The 19,333-nt window shown below is 50.0% G+C and overlaps 1 protein-coding gene across 1 annotated transcript in view; it reads right to left on the bottom strand.

The window, feature by feature from the left end:
• The window catches only part of LOC128823025 (zinc finger protein 436-like), a 31,814-nt gene that overhangs the window by 10,243 nt on the left and 2,238 nt on the right, over positions 1 to 19,333 (bottom strand). Inside the window, exon 2 of the mRNA XM_054005037.1 lies at positions 198 to 280. Coding sequence (XP_053861012.1) covers positions 198 to 280 — 83 coding nt within the window. The remainder of the gene's footprint in view (positions 1 to 197; positions 281 to 19,333) is intronic.

Here is a 19,333-nt window from a genome sequence, read left to right as displayed (position 1 = left end):
CTGCACCCCCAGGTGACAACCCATCACACCCTAGATTACACAAGTCTCAGCAGGTTTGTCACATCCTGTCCCCTTCCTTTCCGCACCCTAGAGATTTCCTGCCTCCCACCACCTCGAGCAGCTCCCACCCTCCTATGCATTTACTGCTCCTCTCCCTCCAAGCAGAACCCACCACCAGCTCCCTGATAATCCCTTACCTGAGCCAGCTCCATTGCAGCCATTTCCTTCCCCCTGGGAGAATGGGATGATCTGGAGTGAAACCTGGATGTTATTCTGTAGCCTGACAGGACGAGAAGGGCAATGTGAGAGAATTCAGATGGGGCTTTCGTCCATTCCACAAGCCAATTCTCCACAGGATTTTTCCCTGCTAATGGACATTCTAGGTTCTGCCACACTGTGAAGCACAGAGTGACCTTATTCCAATACAGGCCTAGCCCCCTCCCACCAGGGTGTAACCCTCTGACACATGGTGAAACCCTCGCAATAACGCAATAACAGATTCTCTCTGTTACACTTATCAAGTTTGCGGAGGATACCAAGCTTGTAGGAGCTGCAAGTGCTTTAGAGGATAGGATTAAAATTCAAAATGATCTGGACAAACTGGAGAAATGGTCTGATGTAAATAGGATGAAATTCAATAAGGACGAATGCAAAGTATTCCACTTAGGAAGGAACAAGCAGTTGCACAGATAGAAAATGGGAAACAACTACCTTGAAAGGAGTACTGTGGAAAGGGATCTGGGCGTCAGAGTGGATAACAAGCTATACATAAGTTAACAGTGTAACACTGTTGCAAAAAAAAACAAACAAACAAACAAACAAAAAACAAAATAAAATATCATTCTGGGATGTATTGGGGGAGTATTGTAAACAAGACAGAAGAAGTAATAATTAAGCAAAAGGCTTAAATTGCAGCAAGGACGGTTTAGGTTGGACATTAGGAAAAACTTTCTAACTATCACAGTGATAAAGCACTGGAATAAATTGCCTAGGGAGGTTGTGGAATCTCCATCATTGTCAGGGATGGTCTAGATAATATTTAGTCCTGCCTTGAGTGCAGGGGACTGGACTAGATGACCTCTCGAGGTCCCTTCCAGTTCTAGGATTCTATAAACCAAAGGCCACAGAAGAATCAAAGGAGGCACTTTGGGGGATTCTCCCTGTCATTGTCCCCAAGGCAGCTGTCTCAGGTTTACAAAATTGTTTGATGCTCCAGCCTTTATGCAGTCTCTTTTGGGAGTGCCCCCTTTCATGAGCTGGGCCTAGTTTTAGCTTTTGGGAAGTGTGACCCCGGGAGCTCTGAAACTGGGCCTCCTTGCCTCAGGACACCTTGTTTCTTTCTGTGGCTCCCCAGTGAGTCCAAATGAGTAGATACTCCTTATAGAGACTGTGAACATAAGAACGGCCCACTGCATCAGACCAATGGTCCATCTAGCTCAGTGGCCAATGCCAGGTGATTCAGAGGGAATGAACAGAACAGGTAATCATCAAGTGATCCATCCCCTGTCACCCATTCCCAGCTTCTGGCAAACAGAGGCTAAAGACACCATTCATGCCCATCCTGTCTGTGACACTGACTCTTGCAAAAGCCCCCATGTCTTCATTGAACAGGTACAAACAAACACATAGCTGGAATCAGTCTGATTCACCTGTGTTAGTATTGTTAAAACAGGTATTAGAATTATAAGAATGTGTTTAGTGTTTAGACTTTATTGAATGCTTTATTGAGTTGCTGCCTGGGTTAACATCTGACTAGTTGCATTGTGAGCCTCTGTGGTTATGTAAATAACCAGACAAGAAACTTTACCTAGGTGAAGTGCTCATTGGCAACAGAATACATTATATCCTGCCTGGCAGGAAAGGTCCATCAACACCAGGTAGACTATTATGGGACATTCAAGAAGACAAAAGACTGTTGTTGTGCTCTTCACTTCAGATTAGCTGAGTTTGCAGCTCAGAGCACATGGCAGGAAGGGGATAAAAAAAACCCATACAGAAGGAATTGCTTATCTGTAGCCTGCTTAGACTCTGGGGGGGCAAAGTTTCTAGGCATAAGCAAGAGATCCCCAGCTGCTTAGCCGGGGTTAGTCCTAAAGAATATGTAGGGCTTGCTTATTATAGAAGCTTCTATTACCTTTTGAAATTTAAGACTAACTCGTCTTCATCTATATGATTACCTGCTTTAACTTTGTAAACAACTCTCATTTCCTTTTAAATAAACCTTAATACAGGTTATTACAGGACTGGCTAGAAGTGTTGTCTTTGTTGTGAGATCTAAGATTCAATTAACTTAAGAAAGTGACTGGTCCTTTGGGACTGGCAGGAACCTGAATATTGCTGTGATTCGTGGTGTAAGACAGTGGTTCTCAACCATGGGTCTAGGGCCCCCTGGGGGCAATGAGCAGGTTTCAGAGGGGCTGCCAAGCAAAGCCAGCATTAGACACACTGAGGCAAGAAAGCTGAAGTCCCAGCGCATGGGGCTGAACCAAAGCTTAACAATGTAGCTTTGTGGGGGCCCCTGTGGCATGGAGCACCAGGCCGTTGCCCTGATTGCTACCCCATAACGCGAGCCCTGGCTTTTATATTCAGAAAACCAGTTATTGTGGCCCATGTGGGCCATTGAGTTTTTATAGCATGTTGGGGGGGCCTCAGAAAGAAAAAGGTTGAGAACCCTTGGAGTAAGGGACCATCTGTCACAAAGGTGAGCTCACCTGTGTAGTGGGATATGTGGGATGACCCAAAGGGACGGTCTGTGATTCCATGTTAATGCTGTTACAGTGCCTGAAGCGTTTACATGGGATACTTGGTTGGTGAAATCTACATATAGACCTCACAACCAATTTGGGGTTTGTTTCCTGCTTCTTTCCAGTTCGCTTGAGGCTGGTGCTCATGCTCTCGAGTCACTGAAGACAGCGTTACAGAGACTTACGGGCACAACGCCACCAGCAGCAATTGGCAGCAATGCAGAGCAGGCTTTACAGTGACACAGTGTGGGCCAAATGGTCCATGGACTCAGTCAAGCCCCGGTTCTCCGCCAGTGCACGTCAGCATCCCGGCAACCTTCAAAGAGGGTCAAGGCTGCCACTCCTTCAGTGATGATGGATCTCCAGCATAGCATTACTTGTGCCCCATGACCCACCTTGTCTCATGAGACAGAGGTGAGTGACAGAGGGTGTATAACAGATCCTGGGAGATAGAGAAAGGGATAACAAAACACACCTTCTGGGGGTCACCCCTCATGAAGTGAAGGTGACAGGCATTGTGGTGGCAGTAAAGGGGGAGAGGAGGGAGTGGGAGCAGGAGGGAGCAGCATCCTCAAAGGCAATGCTGCCAGTGGGTTGCCCCACCCCATCAAGTATGGGGCTGATAGGGGGCCATTCCCTGGGCCTGGGTGCCTGTGAAGGGCTATATAAACCCCATGCTGGCACAGAAGGGGTTAAACTGCTGCTTTAGTCTGAACTGGCCTGGTCCCTCCACACCTGCAAACCATGCCAGGCCTGGAGCAGGAGTTAACAGGAGAGACCTACTCTACTCAGAAGGGGGCAACCCTGGGAAGGGAACAGTCTGTGGAGCATCTCCAGCCCTAAAGAGAGGGCTGGCAGCATTTGGGGCTCTGGCCATCACCAAGGGAGGCCCAGCAGTTGAGCACCAGTTTCATGGGCTGAATGGCCTCTCATTGGGGGCTGCCAGAAGCCTGGTACATGGAGTAGATATGAGGTGGCCCGGGGAGCAGGAAGCAGGGAAGCATCCCAGACAGCACACTGAGAAGGGAAATGGAGAGGGGACGAGGGGCACTGCAGTGAATTCAGCACCTGTCCTGAAGGCCATTGGCAGAAAGTTGTCCTCTCCCTGGCCTAAAGGAGTTAGACAGTGACACAGAGATCCCTTGGCAAAGGGTTACTTGGTCTTTGCTGGCAGCTCTCACTTGAGACCTGACAAACCCCTCACACCACACACATTTCTTGGAGGATGATCATGTGAGGTGTCTACAGAAATCTCATAACTGGTCAAGACTCAGTGACTGAGAGATCAATGTATGGGTCATATGTAAGGAACAAAGCATTTATATTGAAAATCTACTTTATGGACTTGGAATAGAAAAATCAATCACCGAGAGGTAACGGGCCCCAGGACTGGCCCATCCACCCAAGATGGAGTCGTCACTTCTAACTCTTCAGCTGGCAAGGTAACACAAGGCTCAAGCGAGCAGCCTTGCTCCCTCCCAAACTATCAATGGAAAACCATCAGGGCACCACCAAACAAGTGAAACTGGGGTGTGGGGGGGAGCTGAAGGTAACACAAATTTAATCACCCTTAATCCAAAATAGGAATAGTTTAAAGGCACATGTCACCCGTGTACGATGTGGAGGGGCAGGCAAGAGTGTATAGAGGAGGGGGCTTGTTTGGAGGAGGGCAGAATGGGCAGAGCTAGGGCATGGCTGGACCAGGGGCAGGAGGCCCAGCTGGAAGTAGCAGTGAGGGGCCCATCTCAGGCTACATCACCAAGGTGGCATATGCTATCTCGTATGCTGCTGCTGCCTGTAATAGGTGTGTGCAGCAGCCAAGGACAGCAGACAGCTACTGGCTCCTACAGCGCTAAGAGAGGGGTGGATGGGATGGACAAGAAGGGGAGGTTGAACAGGAAATGGTGGCAGGAAGAGGAGGTGGAGAAAGAGAGGGAGATAAACACCAATCTTTTCTCATGTACTTAGTTACTGTAACCACCATGTGATTAAACTGTGAAGCTCTTGTGGCACAGACCATGTCAGAGATTTCTCTCACTGGCTCTGTTACCAACTGCCCATGACAAACACTTGAAAGAAGGGGAGGCCGAGCTGGAAATAGTGGCAGGAGGAGGAGGTGGAGAAGGAAAGAGACATTTGAAAGCATGACTATTATTCCCATTCCACTGTAACAAAAAGTACAGGAGAGGGGAGCTGCACTTCAGAATCACCCAGCAACTACGTGGAGAGAGCACTGGATGGGTGGACTATTCCTGGCTCTGCCACGGACCTGCTGGGTGACCTTGGGTAAATCATTGCATTTCTCTGTGCCTCTGATTGCAAACTTGTGTGAGACCCACAACTGCCTAGAGGGCTGCTAACTCCTCCCACCAACATTGCTCTGTGCAAAAAGCTAGGGAATTCACTTCTAAAAAATTCACTTATAAAAAATGATAATTCAGGATTTAAGGTTGCCTGGAGCTGTGTCGTGCCACTCCAGAAGAGATCAGGAAATCTCAAACTTGTAATAATCAGGAAATGCAGAGATATGGTACACACCGAAGTAATCCTAATTCTGACCCACGTGAGCAATGACCCTTTCTTTATTCCTACAACACACCTATGTGCACCCAGTCATTTGAGATACTGCCTATCACTGAAGTACTAAGGAAAATGTCAACCAGGGCACACAATAAAGCATTTTATCTTTGCTAAGACAGAATTTGGTTTTAGGTGAGCTGCGCTGTACAGGAGCTACTGACACCTGTTCTACACACAGACACTGAGCCTGCTCCCCAGAAACAGCTGCACACTTGGTCAATTGAACTCCTCTTCACCCCTTTTTAGAACTCTTTCATCCTTACTCACAGAAGTTCCAGCTAACATTCTACATTCACTTACCCATCGTTAAGCAAACAGTCTGCTCTCAGATCCCATCTCACTGCTGACCATTCCCATGGCAAACAGTCCCGTTTCCTCCTGACAACATGCACAGCTCAGTGCAGAAACGATACAGACTAGAAGCTCAAGGTACACATGCACCTCTCTCCTTTCATCGCACACATGGGGGACTCAGACCCAGGTCTTCTCATATCACAATTACACCTCCACCAAGTCTCTACCTTTCGGTGCAGCTACACCTAACACAGTGAGTGCAGCTGGAGTGCTGGCCGAAAACGCCCAGTGGCTGTTGCCAGCTCCAGGGGGCAGAGTTAAGGTTGCATGTACGTTAGCTCTCTATTTCCTAGTTTTTGGAGGTTTGAATTTTGCTGAACTTGACACTCTGGCAGGGTCCAACATACTGCTGGGCAACCTTACCTCTGCATTAATGAAGGTGTCAGGGACTAGATGAATGCTCAGTAAATATACAGAAAGTGATGGCTCCCCATCCCTACCTGACATTCACACAGGCAGCAAAGCCCTGGGAAAGGCAACTTTCAGAAGCAAAGAGAAGGGGATAGAGCTTAGAATTTCTCTGCCAGTCAAGAAGGGGTAGCAGCGAGGGAAGACTGGCAATGGATAGTTGGAGGAGTAAAGAGGTTTGGGGGTATGGTGGGGGACAGAAGCAGCTGGGACTGGGCAGAATTAAGGTCCCTAAAGGATACAGGCAATCGCCATAGGGCTACATATAAGGCATTTTACTATATAAAGTTCCAGATTAGATTATACCAATTTGTAAACACACATGAGATCTTTCCCTCATGGTATCAACTTCACTGGGTTCTTTCTTTTATTGGTAATTGCCAGAAGTTAATAGATCAATAACATTCTATCAGTTATAAAGTAGCCATTTAAGATTTCTGGGGAGTGTCTATTATTTTGCACAAGGGACCAGGTCCTTGGAGAGACAGAACCTTGGTTTCATTTTAATGTGTGCATGCTCAGCAGCTTCCGGAATTTGGTTCAAAGTATTTCCATGTTTCCCTGGCCTGTTCTTAAAAGTGCTGCTATAGAAAGTGGGGAGGGGCAGAAACTCACTGTAGGATCAGTACCTGAGCCCCATAGATATTTATAGCTCATCGGGGATTGGTGGGTGTCTGGGGATTTAATAATAAACACACAAATATAATCGTTCTTAATGAATTTTCATCTTCTAATTCCCATAACCCACTAATTATCCCTGGCTGCCCACAGGAGTCTGGGGAGGGAGTACTAGTAAACTCCTGTGGCCAGTATGGAACTGAAGGCACAAGGATCTTTCAGTGACCGGCTCAAAGTCACCCACTTCACTGGATAATCCCTAGTTCTTCCGCTCTGCAGAAGGGTGTGGAGGTGAATTCCATCCTCCATTCCGGGGCATGGATACTCCCCTCCCCCTGCGCACACACACACAATCCTCACCCCGATCTCAGACACTACCCCAACTGTCCCCTGCAGTGATAGACCCACTTGATGCCACCAGAGCCATCTGCCATGGACCTACAGGGAAGAATTAAGGTTGGGTGCCTTAGCTGTGAATTTCCATCCTCTAGCATATTGCGATTACTGTTAAGTGGGTTTGGCAAAATTAAGTTTGTCTATTTCTTTTTTAAATTTAAATAGATGATATTGATATTTATTTTAAAGCCCTTCTTTTAATGTTTACTATTTCAATGTTCAGAGCTGTGGGAAGTTATGGGGGTGGTCAGATAACAATTATTTAATTACAGTAAATGTTGAGATTCAAAAAGCCAAATCTTTATAACTGTTCAAACACAAATTGTCAATGTCACAGGCAAAATATAGTGTAAATATCCGTAAATCAAATTCAACTTTCTCCAGAAGCATTTCTCTATATTACCTAGATAAATATTTTTTCATCTGTGTGTGTACAGTGAAATCAACAATTACTGCAATTTATTTTAATAAAAATCCAATCCTTTCAAGTGTACTTTTAAGTAATGAAGTACTTTAATTCTTTCACTTCCTAGACTGTAATACTTGCTACACCCTCCCTGTGATGGCCCTACAGAGTGTGGGGAGCAAACTCCCTCTCAGCCTCTCCTCTCTCCCACCTCCCAGAGTCAGACTCTGATAAATCGTTCCCTGAAATCTAAATAGTTCCAGTATGTGAGACAGTGATTAATGCAGGTTCCTTAGTGGCTGCAGCGGCAACCCCTGCCTGCACGAGGATGAAGAACTGCAGTAGAAACGGGTTAGGCTGGGAGAGGGCACAGCTGATGTGGGACTGGGAACTGAGTTGACCAAGAGTCCAGAACTCATGCGGGGTTGGGACAAGAAGTCAACAGGAATCGGTAGAGGCGCTTCTGTGTATTTTCCCCCTGTTTACCATTCTGCCATGTATTTAATTTGGAAACTTTTCATTCACATTTAAACACATTGGAGCTAAGCTGTGTTGAGGTATTTCCACTTACAGCGTTACAGTTTTAATTAGATGCTTAATCAGATGCTTATGCAACACAAAACAGTCAATAATTGCTGTGCTTTCATTAATTAACTTGACTGTGTGCTGTGCATCGCTTTTTAAAAAAAAAGATGATGTAAGCGAGTGTCAAAATTTCAGGCATTAAGAAATGGAAATTAGGTGTCAGTTCCTTTCTCATGCGTTTATCTTGTAATTTTAATTTCAGTTTTGAATCAGTATTAATACCGAGTTGCTTTAATAGCATTAGGGTCTATATTTGTATCATTGTTTGCAAGATTTCACTGGATATTGTTAATCTTTTCTTTTGTGAGTACTAAATATAATGCAGCGCACTACTCCTGAAAGACTGCAAGCCCTGGCCGGTGACATGCTCCCTAGAGAGGAAACACCTGATGAGCCCTTTTGCCCTAAAAAGTGCTTTTGGCTCTTCGACAATGCTTTATCCGCCCCACCAGAAAATGCTATAGGTAACCAGGTAATTACAGCATAACTTCACTAGGTATAGTTCTACCAGTTATGTGCCAAAATTCAAATGGTTCTGCTTGTTTTATCTTTCATTCAGCTTTGCAATTATTAGATCCCATTTAAAAATTAGAACTGAAATAACCAAAGCAAGTTAAGAAGAGAGTGACATAGGGCACAGGTGGGGGTAAAACAATAAAGGGAAAGAACTGACTAAGCAAAAAGGAACATCCCAAACTATCAGAGCCCCAGACCCCCGTCCAACTGAATCCACCCCAGCCAGGCATATCAAGCTGGGCCCCTGAAAAATCACCAATCCCGTCTGGCAGTGAATGCTGCATGTTCCAGACGGAGCTATGGTGTGTGTGTCTGCTCTGCTGACATGCTGCTTTGGTACGGAATGCACCACGGCCACAGGGCGCAGAGACATGGACTCCTACAAACCAAAATCCCAGATAAACCTCCAATATCCCATCCTCTCCCCCACCTCCACATGGCCATTCTCAGCCTATTGCTAACAGTTCCTTCCAGCCTTCAGCACTATAAATAAATAAAACATGGTGTTACAAAAGGTAGCTCATGCCAGAGAAACCTGATCTCCTTCTGTGAGAAGGTAACTAATTTTTTGGACAAAGGAAATGCAGTAGCTCTAATCTATCTGGATGTCAGTAAGTTCCACATGGGAAACTATTCGTTAAACTGGAGAAGATGGGGATTAATATGGGAACTGAAAGGATGATAAGGAATTGGTTACAGGGGAGACTACAAGGGGTCATACTGAACGGTGAGTTGTCAGGCTAGAAGGAGCTTACTAGTGGAGTTCCTCTGAGATCAGTTTTGCAAATAATCTTATTCAGCATTTTTATTAGAGACCTTGGCACAAAAAGTGGGAGTGTGACACAAAGCTGGGAGGGATTGCCAATAAGGAGGAGGACAGGAATATCATACAAGAAGATCTGAATGACCTTTAAAGCTGGAGTAATAGAAATGGAATGAAAATTAATAGTGCAAGAATTTTTGCAGTAAGCAATAAGTTAGTACTGTTATACAAGATGCCAATGAGACCTCATCTGAAATACTGTGGGCAATTCTGGTCTTCCATATTTAAGAAGGATGAATTCAAAGTGGAACAGGTGCAGAGAAGGGCTACAAGGATGATCCGAGGAATGGAAAATATGCCTTATGAGAGGAGACTCCAAGAGCTTGGCTTGTTTAGCCTAACCAAAAGAAGGCTGAGGGGAGATATGATTAGTCTCTATAAATACATTAGAAGGATAAGTACCAGGGAAGGAGAGGAGTTATTTAGGTTAAGCACCAATGTTGGCACTAGAACAAATGAATATTGGCCATCAGTAAGTTTTGGCTTGAAATTAGGCGAAGGTTTCTAACCATCAGAGTGAAGTTTTGGAACAGCCTCCCAAGGGCAGCAGTGGGGGCAAAAAACCTAACTGGCTTCAAGACTGAGCTTGATACTTTTATGGAGGGATTGGTATGATGGGACTGCCTACAGTGGTATGTAGTCCATCTGCGATTGCAAGCAACAAATATCTCCAAAGGCCGGTGATGGGACACTAGATGGGGAGGGCTCTGAGTTACTACAGAGAATTCTTTCCCAGGTTTCTGGCTCCTGGGTTTTGCCCAGATGCTCAGGGTCTATTGCATTGCCATATTTGGGGATGGGAAGGAAGTTTGCCCAGACTCAGATTGGCAGAGACCCTGGGTTGGGTTTTTTTGTTTGCCTTCCTCTGCAGCATGGGGCCTGGCATGGGTCATTTGCAGGTTTAAACTAGTGTAAATGGTGGATTTTTTTTGTAATTTGAAGTCAAGTTACAAAATAATGATTTGAGGACTTGATTAACTCAGCCAGAGGTTAGGGGTCTATTACAGGAGTGGGTGAGTGAGGTTCTGTGGCCTGCAACATGCAGGAGGTCAGACTAGATTATCATGATTTTCCCTTCTGGCCTTGAAGTCTGAGAGTCTATAAACTGCGCTTTGTGTTGCACAGACACTGATGGAGATCAGGGCCCCATCGTGCTGCATATGGCAGAGAACCTGACTGAGATCAGCACCCCATTGTGCTGGGCACTGCACAGACAGAGAGGGACAGTCCTTGCCCCCAAAGAGATCACAATCCAAGTAGACAATGGGTAGGAGGAAAACAGAGAGGAGTTGTGACTTCCCCAAGGTCACCAAGCAGGTCAGTGACAGAGCCAGGAACAGACCCCAGTAACTCCAGAGCCCCATCACCCGCAGTTTGGAAAGGTCCCCAGACCCCAGCGTATTAGGCTGCAGGAAGAGGTGGTTTGTCCATGGATGCACAGGCTGTCTTGGCAGGGCTGCTCAGCTGCCGTCCCTGCACACAGCTGGGGGGCTGTCCCCTTGGTCAGGAGAAGTCAGTGTCCAGTCCTGTGGGGCTATGCTCCTGGCTCATACCTCCAGCACTCACTGGTGCCCCTCCATTACCAGCTGCACTGTTCAGCCAGCCCCAGGCCTCGGGGAGGTCACTGCCCCCCCACCCCCCGCCAGCCTTCAAACTGGGACATGGTGCACCAGTGCCAATCAGAGTGCACCAGTGTAAATTCTGTCTATACTAAGGGTTTGCACCAACGCCTAAAACACCAGTGTGGCAGAAACTTTCAGTACCCAAAACAGCAGTACGGTGGCACTAGAACTTGGATCTATTTCTAGCTCTGTCACGGACAGCCTGGGTAACGTTGGACACGTCAATGTTTCTCCTCCCAACTTTAGTTTCTTTACCCAGCTGACCACTCACTGGGGTCTCTTCTTTCTCCACAGCTGGTCACCACTAATATCTGTGTGGGTGTCACCAGAGCTAAGGTAGTTCAGCTCTGGAATAGTCCTACAAGGGTGGCTGTGGAATCCCTTTCCCTGGAAGTTTTTAAGAGCAGGTAGGACAAACCAGGGCCGCCCAGAGGGGGGGCAATTGGGGCAATTTGCCCCAGGCCCTGGGTCCTGCAGGGGCCCCCACAAGAGTTTTCGGCGGGTCTTTGGTGGCAGGTCCTTCAGTGCCGCCGAACACACCTGGAGCGAGTGAAGGACCTGCTGCTGAAGACCCGGAGCTTCTTCCCCTCCGGGTCTTCGTCAACGAGGGCTCCTTCCACTCCGGGCCTTCAGTGGCAATTTGGTGGCAGGTCCTTCACTCGCTCCGGGACCCGCCACCTAAGTGCCCCGAAGACCTGGAGTGGAAGGACCCCCGCCGCCGAAGACTCCAGGTCCCCTGAATCCTCTGGGCAGCCCTGGGACAAACCTCTGTCAGAGAAAATCTACATATACTTGGTCCTGCCTTGGCAGAGAGAGCTTGACTTGATGACATCTTGAGGTCCTGTTCAGCCCTACATTTCTATGATGCTTTGTAATATATACGTATAAAAACACAACATACAGAAGAAACCCGACCATAACATAATGTCAGGCAATTCTAAAAAACAACAAAAAACTACACTCCACAGCATAAAATTACACAATACAAAGGAGAAGAATGCAATGCAATGCAATGCAATGCAAACTAACACACCCTAAAACAAAAGCACACAATGGAAAAGAGCTCAACTCAAATCAACACAATACAGACAAGAAACAAACTGAGGCAAAACAATGCACTATAAAACTATGCAACACAGCACGGTGCAATCAGAGTTTCAAATGGCACCATTCAAAACAGCTCAGCGTAGAACAGGACACAGCACAAATGAGAATTATTTCAATGTAGACATGGAAGGGATCTTGAGAGGTTGTTTACTTAAGCCTCCTGTGCTGAGGCAGGACCAAGTATCCCTAGACATTCCCAGACTGGTATACCTCTAACCTCTCTTAAAAACCTCCAATGAAGGAAATTCCACAGCCTCCCCTAGAAGCCAGTGCAATGCAAACACAGACCAAAACAATGCTGTACACAGACAAGCTGGACTTGCGGAAAAGGGGAGAGGCAAGAATTCAAACAATCTGGGTTCAGTTCCCAGTTTTGCCCCAAATTCTCCATGCAAACTTGAGCAAATTACATCAGCTCTTTGAGCTTCAGTTTCCCCATCTGTAAAATAGAGAGCAGCCGCCCATCACTTGCCTATTTAGCTTTTGAGCTTTTTGTGGCAAGGACTCTCTGTCACTGTGGGCATGTCTACACTGCAGTTAGACACCAGCGGCTGGCCCGTGCCCGCTGACTTGGCCTCACACAGCTCAGGCTGTGGGGCTGTTTAATTGTTGTGTAGATGTACCGGCTTGGGCTGCAGCCTAAGGTCTGGCACCCTCCCACCTCACAGGGTCTTACAGCTTAGCTCCAGCCCAAGCCCAGACTCTACACTGCAATTAAACAGCCCCTTAGCCTGACCCCTGTGAGCCTGAGACAGCTAGTATGGGCCAGCTGTGGGTTTTTAATGGCAGGGTAGAGATACCCTTGGTATCTGTTCAGCTCCTGTCACATGGGGACCCTGATCTTGGTCAGTGTCTGTGCAGAGCCCTGCACAACAGGGGGCCTGACCTCCGTCAGGGTCTCTGCAACACCCGGCATTACAGGATCCCTGATTTTGTTTGGGGTCCCTGCAGCATCTGGCAAAATGTGGGGGCAAGATCTCTGTCAGGGTCTGTGCTGTGCCCAGTACAGTGGTGGCGTGTTATCTGGGTCGGGGTCAGTGCAGTGCCAGGCCCAACGGGGACACAGATCTCAGTCGGGGTCTCTGAAGTGCCCAGCACAACGGAGGCAGCAATCTGGGCCACAGTCGTGCACTTCCCGGCACAAGGGGGGCTGTGATCTCGGTCCAGGTCTCAGTTTTACCTGGCACAATGGGGGTCCTGATGTCAGATGGGGTCTCTACAGCGTCCAGCACACTGGGGGACCTGTTCTCAGGCAAGGCCTGTGCCATGCTCAGTACGATAAGAACCCTGATCTCAGTCAAACACTTGGAGAGAAAAGCAGGAAGATTTTAATGAATTTGATACCAGTATTTCAGAACTGAGGAGAAAATGGGGCACAAAGTAAATATTTCCCAATATAAGAGAGAAGCACCAACATCTGGGGAGATTTTATGTCACCATTTGACAGTTTGAAAGAAAAGGGGGGAAATTTGAGGGGATTATACAGCGATATTCAATCAACAACAGAACAGGATGGATTCTTCTTGCTTCACATTCACATGGCCGGCAGGGAGCCCTGGGTGATGTGACTTTCACAGGGGAAAGGACTGGGGCTGGAGTGAGGTGGTCACTGGCTGTGGGGAGGGGCAGGCAGTGGGGTCTGGGAATATGACTAGCAGGCGGTGTCTTGGGGAGACTGCTGGGTTGGGTAGGGTGGGGGAGGGAGACGTAGCTGGGATTGGGAAACCTGGGGCTGGGCAGTCTCCATGGGGGACACTTGCTCCTCCCCCTTCCCTTCCTGGGTCTTTCCATGCCCTGTTGCCTGCCGTAGGCGTGTGCAGCACATTTCATTAGGGTGTGCACCCAGGGAATTTTTTTTTTAAAGGCGAACATCATAAAGGGCGGGGCGTGGGAGGGGGTGCTGTGTGTAGGAAGGGGCTCAGGGCAAGGGATTGGGGCAGAGGAGGGGTGTGGGGTGTAGGAGGGGGCTCAGGGAAGGGGGTTGGGGTGCAGGAGGGGTGCAGAGTGCAGGAGGGGGCTCAGGGCAGGGGATTGGGGTGCAGGAGAGGTGCAGCAGGGGGCTCAGGACAGGGAGTTGGGGTGCAGGAGGGGAACAGGGTGCAGGCAGGGGGTTCAGGGCAGGGGGTTGGGGGCAGGAGGGGGCTCAGGGTAGGGGGTTGCGGGGCAAGGTGTGGGCAGGGGGGCTCAGGGCAGGGAGTTGTGGGGCAAGGTGCGGGCAGGGGGGCTCAGGGCAGGGAGTTGTGGGGCAGGGGGTTGGGATGCAAGGTGCAGGCAGGGGGCTCAGGGCAGGGAGTTGGAGGGCAGGGGGTCTCAGGGCAGGGGGTTGGAGTGAGAGGTGCAGGCAGGGGACTCAGGACAGGGAGTTGGGGTGCAGGAGGGTAGGCTGTTTGTAGGCAGGCCCGGGGTTGGGGATCTGGGCTCCCCCGTCCCGGCGGGAAGGCTTGGGGGCCGGGCAGAGGGGCCAGGCCGGGCAGAGGCAGCCGGGGTGGATCGTAGAGGGGCCAGGAGCTCCCAGGACTGGACTCAAGGCCGAGGGTATGGGGCAGGGTGTATCAGCACAAAGTGCTCTCACTCCCGTTTTGCTACTTTGGGTGTACTGAGCATGCTCACTCGAACTGAGCATGCCCAGTAACCTTCGTTGTAGCCACTGCCCTCTCTCTGCCCTTACTTCTGCTAACGATTTGCTGCCTCCTCTTTGGGGGGGTTTAAAAGGATTAAGGGGGGCAAATCGCAGCGGGGAGACTGTCAGGGTCTGAGCAGGGGGCAGAATTTTACTGGCCTGGGGGGTTCAAGCTACTGTAGCTAGCGGCAGAAGAGGGGCTGAAGGGCAAAAATCGGTGGTGGGGGGTGAGAGCCGGGGTTAAGCTGGGGGGGGGGGGGAGACACTGCCAGACCCCGTGCGGGTACAAAACCCCCGTTTAGGGAGGGGGGGGAACAGTGACCCCGTGGGATGAGCCACACACTGTGCTCGCTAATCTAGGGGTGTGGGGGGGGGCAGAGGCTGTTTTTGTTGTTCTCACAGGGACGCTGCATGTCAGCCTCGGAGCAGGGGGCGGGTTCCTGGGGCTGGGGTCTTAAAGGCACAGGCCTCCAATTCCTAGCCTGTCAAAGCTTAATCAACGCAGCTCCTCTCTATCCTATACAAGTGTTGCAGGGCCAGGGCCGCCCAGACGGGGGGGCCAAGTGGGGCAATTTTCTGCAGGGGCCCCCACGAATATGTCGGAGGCTGCCCCCGCCTCCGTCTTCCCCCGGGGTCTCAGCGTGCCGCGTCCGGGAGCGGCCCTGGCGCACTGCAGCGCGGTGGCTCCAACGCTGTCCGGGGCCGCTCCTGGTCGCAGCACGCTGAGGCTCCAGGAGAGGGGGTAAGCGCCATGGTAAGGGGTGGGGCACCCCCCCCGACCCCATCCTAACCATCACCATCACCCAGCAACAGCCCATTATGTAATTGCAAATGTATACATACCATTAAAGCATTTAATGTTTTTAAATAATGTATTTAGTGTATTTTCAAATTATTACAAATTAATTTTTGAATGTATGTCACTGGTTATTTTTTACATTTCCAAATACATGTTACTATAGTATTGCAACTGTTTTTATGGAAGGGGCCGTCAAAATTGCTTTGCCCCAGGCCCCCTGAATCCTCTGGGCAGCGCTGTACACGGCTACGTTACTGATCCAGCCAGGAGACTGAATGCGGTGAAATATTGTACAGACACCCCCTCCCTCCAACTCTGCCTCTCACATTTTGAATATGTAAAAGTGTCTTCTATCAGTTTCTATGCCTATATGAAATCACTGCAGCTCATTTCTCTTATATAACGTGCTGAGTTGCTAACTCCCTCCCAGAGCCCACATGTCTGCACCCCCTCCTGTACCCCAATCCCATGCCCCAGGTCAGAGCCTGCACCCCTCACTCAAACTACCTATAGCCTGCAACCCTCCTGCACCCCAACTCCATCCCAGAGCCTGCACCCCAAAAAGGGATGGATTAACTTTTTGTGGGCCTGGTGCTAAACATATTTGTGGTCCCCCAAGGGGGAAATGGGGACATGGGGGGCAGAGTCCTCAGAGCGACGGGCTGGCCGGGGGCAATGGGAGATGGGTCATGGCATGGCAGGAACAATCCTGCTCCACCCAGCCCAGTACAATGGCACTGTTTACAAACCGGGAGCTGCCAGACGCACACTGGCCAGCCCGGCACTGTGCTCCCATCATGCTTCTTCCCCTTCGGGGCGGGCCCATGACCCCAAGGGTGATACCAGAGTGGCCCCTTTGGTCGATCTGCTTCCTCCTGGCTAATGTGACAAATTGATCTATTGTATGATTGAGGCGCGCTGTTTCACGTATTTGTGTGTGAGTCCGTGAAAAGGGAGGTAAGCTTTGGGGGTACGGAGCATGCCCCTGAGCCCAAGGTGAGACCAGAGTGGCCCCTTTCATCGATCTGCTTCCTCCTGGCTAGCATGCCCCTGAGCCGAAGGTCATACCAGAGTGGCCCCTTTCATTTTTTCCACTGGCTTCCGCCTTCCTTATTTCCAATGACTTGTCTGCTCATGCACCTGTCACTGGTCCATGGGGTTGCGAATCAGGAGGGATGGGGTTTGTGGTCAAAAACACTCACGGTCTGCTTCCTCCTGGCTAATGTGCCAAATTGATCTCTATTGGTCAATTGAGGCGCACTGTTTCACGTTTTTGTGTGTGAATACGTGAAAAGACCCCCACAAACCCCCATGCCCAGTGCCCTCCCACAGACCACTCTGAACCCCCGCCAGATCCTCTCACTGCCCAGTGCCCCCTAGCTGTAGACCCCCCCCCACAGCCCTCCGACAACTGCACAGTGCCCTGCCCCTCCCCGCCCAGAGCCCCCCCCCAGATTCCCTCACTGCCCAGTGCCCCCCACCGCCCCACTGCCACAACTGCACAGTGCCCCACCCAGACCCCTGCACACTTCCCAGTGCCCCAACACACACAGATCTCCCCACCCCCCACTGCACAGCACCCCCCCCAGACCCACTAGAGACCTACTCTCCCACACCCTAACCCCCAGCCACAATACCCGGCCCTGATGGGAGGTGACTGTGTCTGCCAGGCTGAGCCGGCAGCGCAGCCAGAGCTTGTCCTGGGGCAGGATAACTCCGGCCCTTGGGGGTGCAATCAGCCAGGCTGGAGCAGGAGCAGGGCCTACCCGGGCCAGGCTCCCTCAGGACCCACATGCCTGGCAGGACCCAGCTGAGCCTCCCACACTCTCCCCCTCCCCCAGCCGTCCTCTGGGACTGGCTGAGACTGGCCCAGCCTCTGCACCAATCCCAGGTGGCTCTTTCCCTGGGGAGGCAGGTGGGGCCCCACAGGTCCCAGACAGTGGCAGTGGAGACAGCTCAGAGCTGGAGCAGTGCTGGGGAGTGGGGCATATCCCTGGGACATGACTCCTGAGATCCCACCCACAGCCATTGGCCCCGTGGCCAGCAGCCCTGCCGAGCCCACATGGTGGCCCCCAGCTGCTGGGTGATGAGCCCCCTACAGCAGCGGCATAGCCAGGTTCTAACATCAGGGATTTCTTGTATTATGTATAGTGAGTGTATTATATACAAATCAGGTAGTAGGTGTACAATGTTCTAACAAGAGATTCTGCTATTATCATTCTCCAGTCAACTTGCACACCACTATTTTGAATTAGTGATAATTCACAGAGAGAGAAAGAAGAAAGCTGAATTTAGAGAATAATTATTAACCAGATTCTTGGTTATTCACTCCAGTCCATAGCACACAGCACCATAAACCCAGTAGAATCTGGCCAAGAGAATATTCACCTCAAATTGTCATCTGCTACACTCCCTCCTCCCCGCCCCGGCCCATTCCCAGTCACCACTATTCAGCAGGTCCGCTGGGGGGGGCGGGGGGCAAGTGGGGCAATTTGCCCCAGGCCCGGAGTATGTCGGAGACTCCCCACACTTCCGTCTTCCCCCATCCCATCCCCCGGCGTCCTGGATGTGGCACGCTGAGGCTCCGGTAGAGGGGGTAAGCGGCATGTAAGGGAGGGGCCAGACAACCCCCTGACCCCATCCCCCCACAGCCATGACCCCCAGCTCCAAGCTCAGCCCCTCTGAGCCGGACACCCCCCTGACCCTATCTCCCCACATCCCTGAGCCCAGCCCCTGTGAGCCGGGCGCCCCCCAACCCAGAACCCAGCTCCCCCCGGAGCCCTGAGCAAGCAGCACCACCCCCAGGCAGCGACAGCCCATTTGCACCAACCATCACCATCACCCAGCAAGAGCCCATTATGTAACTGCAAATGTCTACATCCCATTAAAGCATTTAATGTTTTCAAATACTGGATTTAGTGTATTTTCAAATTATTACAAATTAATTTTTGAATGTATTTCACTGGTTATTTTTTACATTTCCAAATACATGTTACTAGAGTATTGCAACCTTTTTTTATGGAAGGGGCCCCAAAAATTGCTTTGTATATGATGCAAATTGGAAGAGTAAAGTAAAAAAAATCTCTTTTCACGGATTCACACAAAAAAAAGTGAAACAGCATGCCTCAATCATGCAATAGATCAATTTGGCACATTAGCCAGGAGGAAGCAGACTGTGAGTGTTTTCCACTACAACCCCATCCCTCCCGTTTTGCAACCATCCCCCAGAGGAAGCAGACCGGGAGTGTTTTCCACCACAACCCCATCCCTCCCGTTTTGCAACCATCCCCCCAGAGGAAGCAGACCGTGAGTGTTTTCCACCACAAACCCCATCCCTCCCGTTTTGCAACCATCCCTGGACCAGTGACAGGTGCATGAGCAGCCCAGTCATTGGAACTAAGCAAGGAGAAGCCAGTGGAAAAAATGAAAAGGGGCCACTGTGGTCTCACCTTGGGCTCAGGGGCATGCTCCGTTCCCCCAAACCTTACCTCCCTTTTCACGGATTCACACAAAAAAGTGAAACAGCATGCCACAATCATGCAATAGATCAATTTGGCACATTAGCCAGGAGGAAGCAGACCGGGAGTGTTTTCCACCACAACCCCATCCCTCCCGTTTCGCAACCATCCCCCCAGAGGAAGCAGACCGGGAGTGTTTTCCACCACAACCCCATCCCTCCCGTTTTGCAACCATCCCCCCAGAGGAAGCAGACCGAGAGTGTTTTCCACCACAACCCCATCCCTCCCGTTTTCCAA

Source organism: Malaclemys terrapin, chromosome 15, assembly GCF_027887155.1.
Source record: "Malaclemys terrapin pileata isolate rMalTer1 chromosome 15, rMalTer1.hap1, whole genome shotgun sequence".
In the NCBI taxonomy this organism is placed as follows: domain Eukaryota; kingdom Metazoa; phylum Chordata; order Testudines; family Emydidae; genus Malaclemys; species Malaclemys terrapin.
This window is presented reverse-complemented; position numbering and strand designations above follow the sequence as displayed.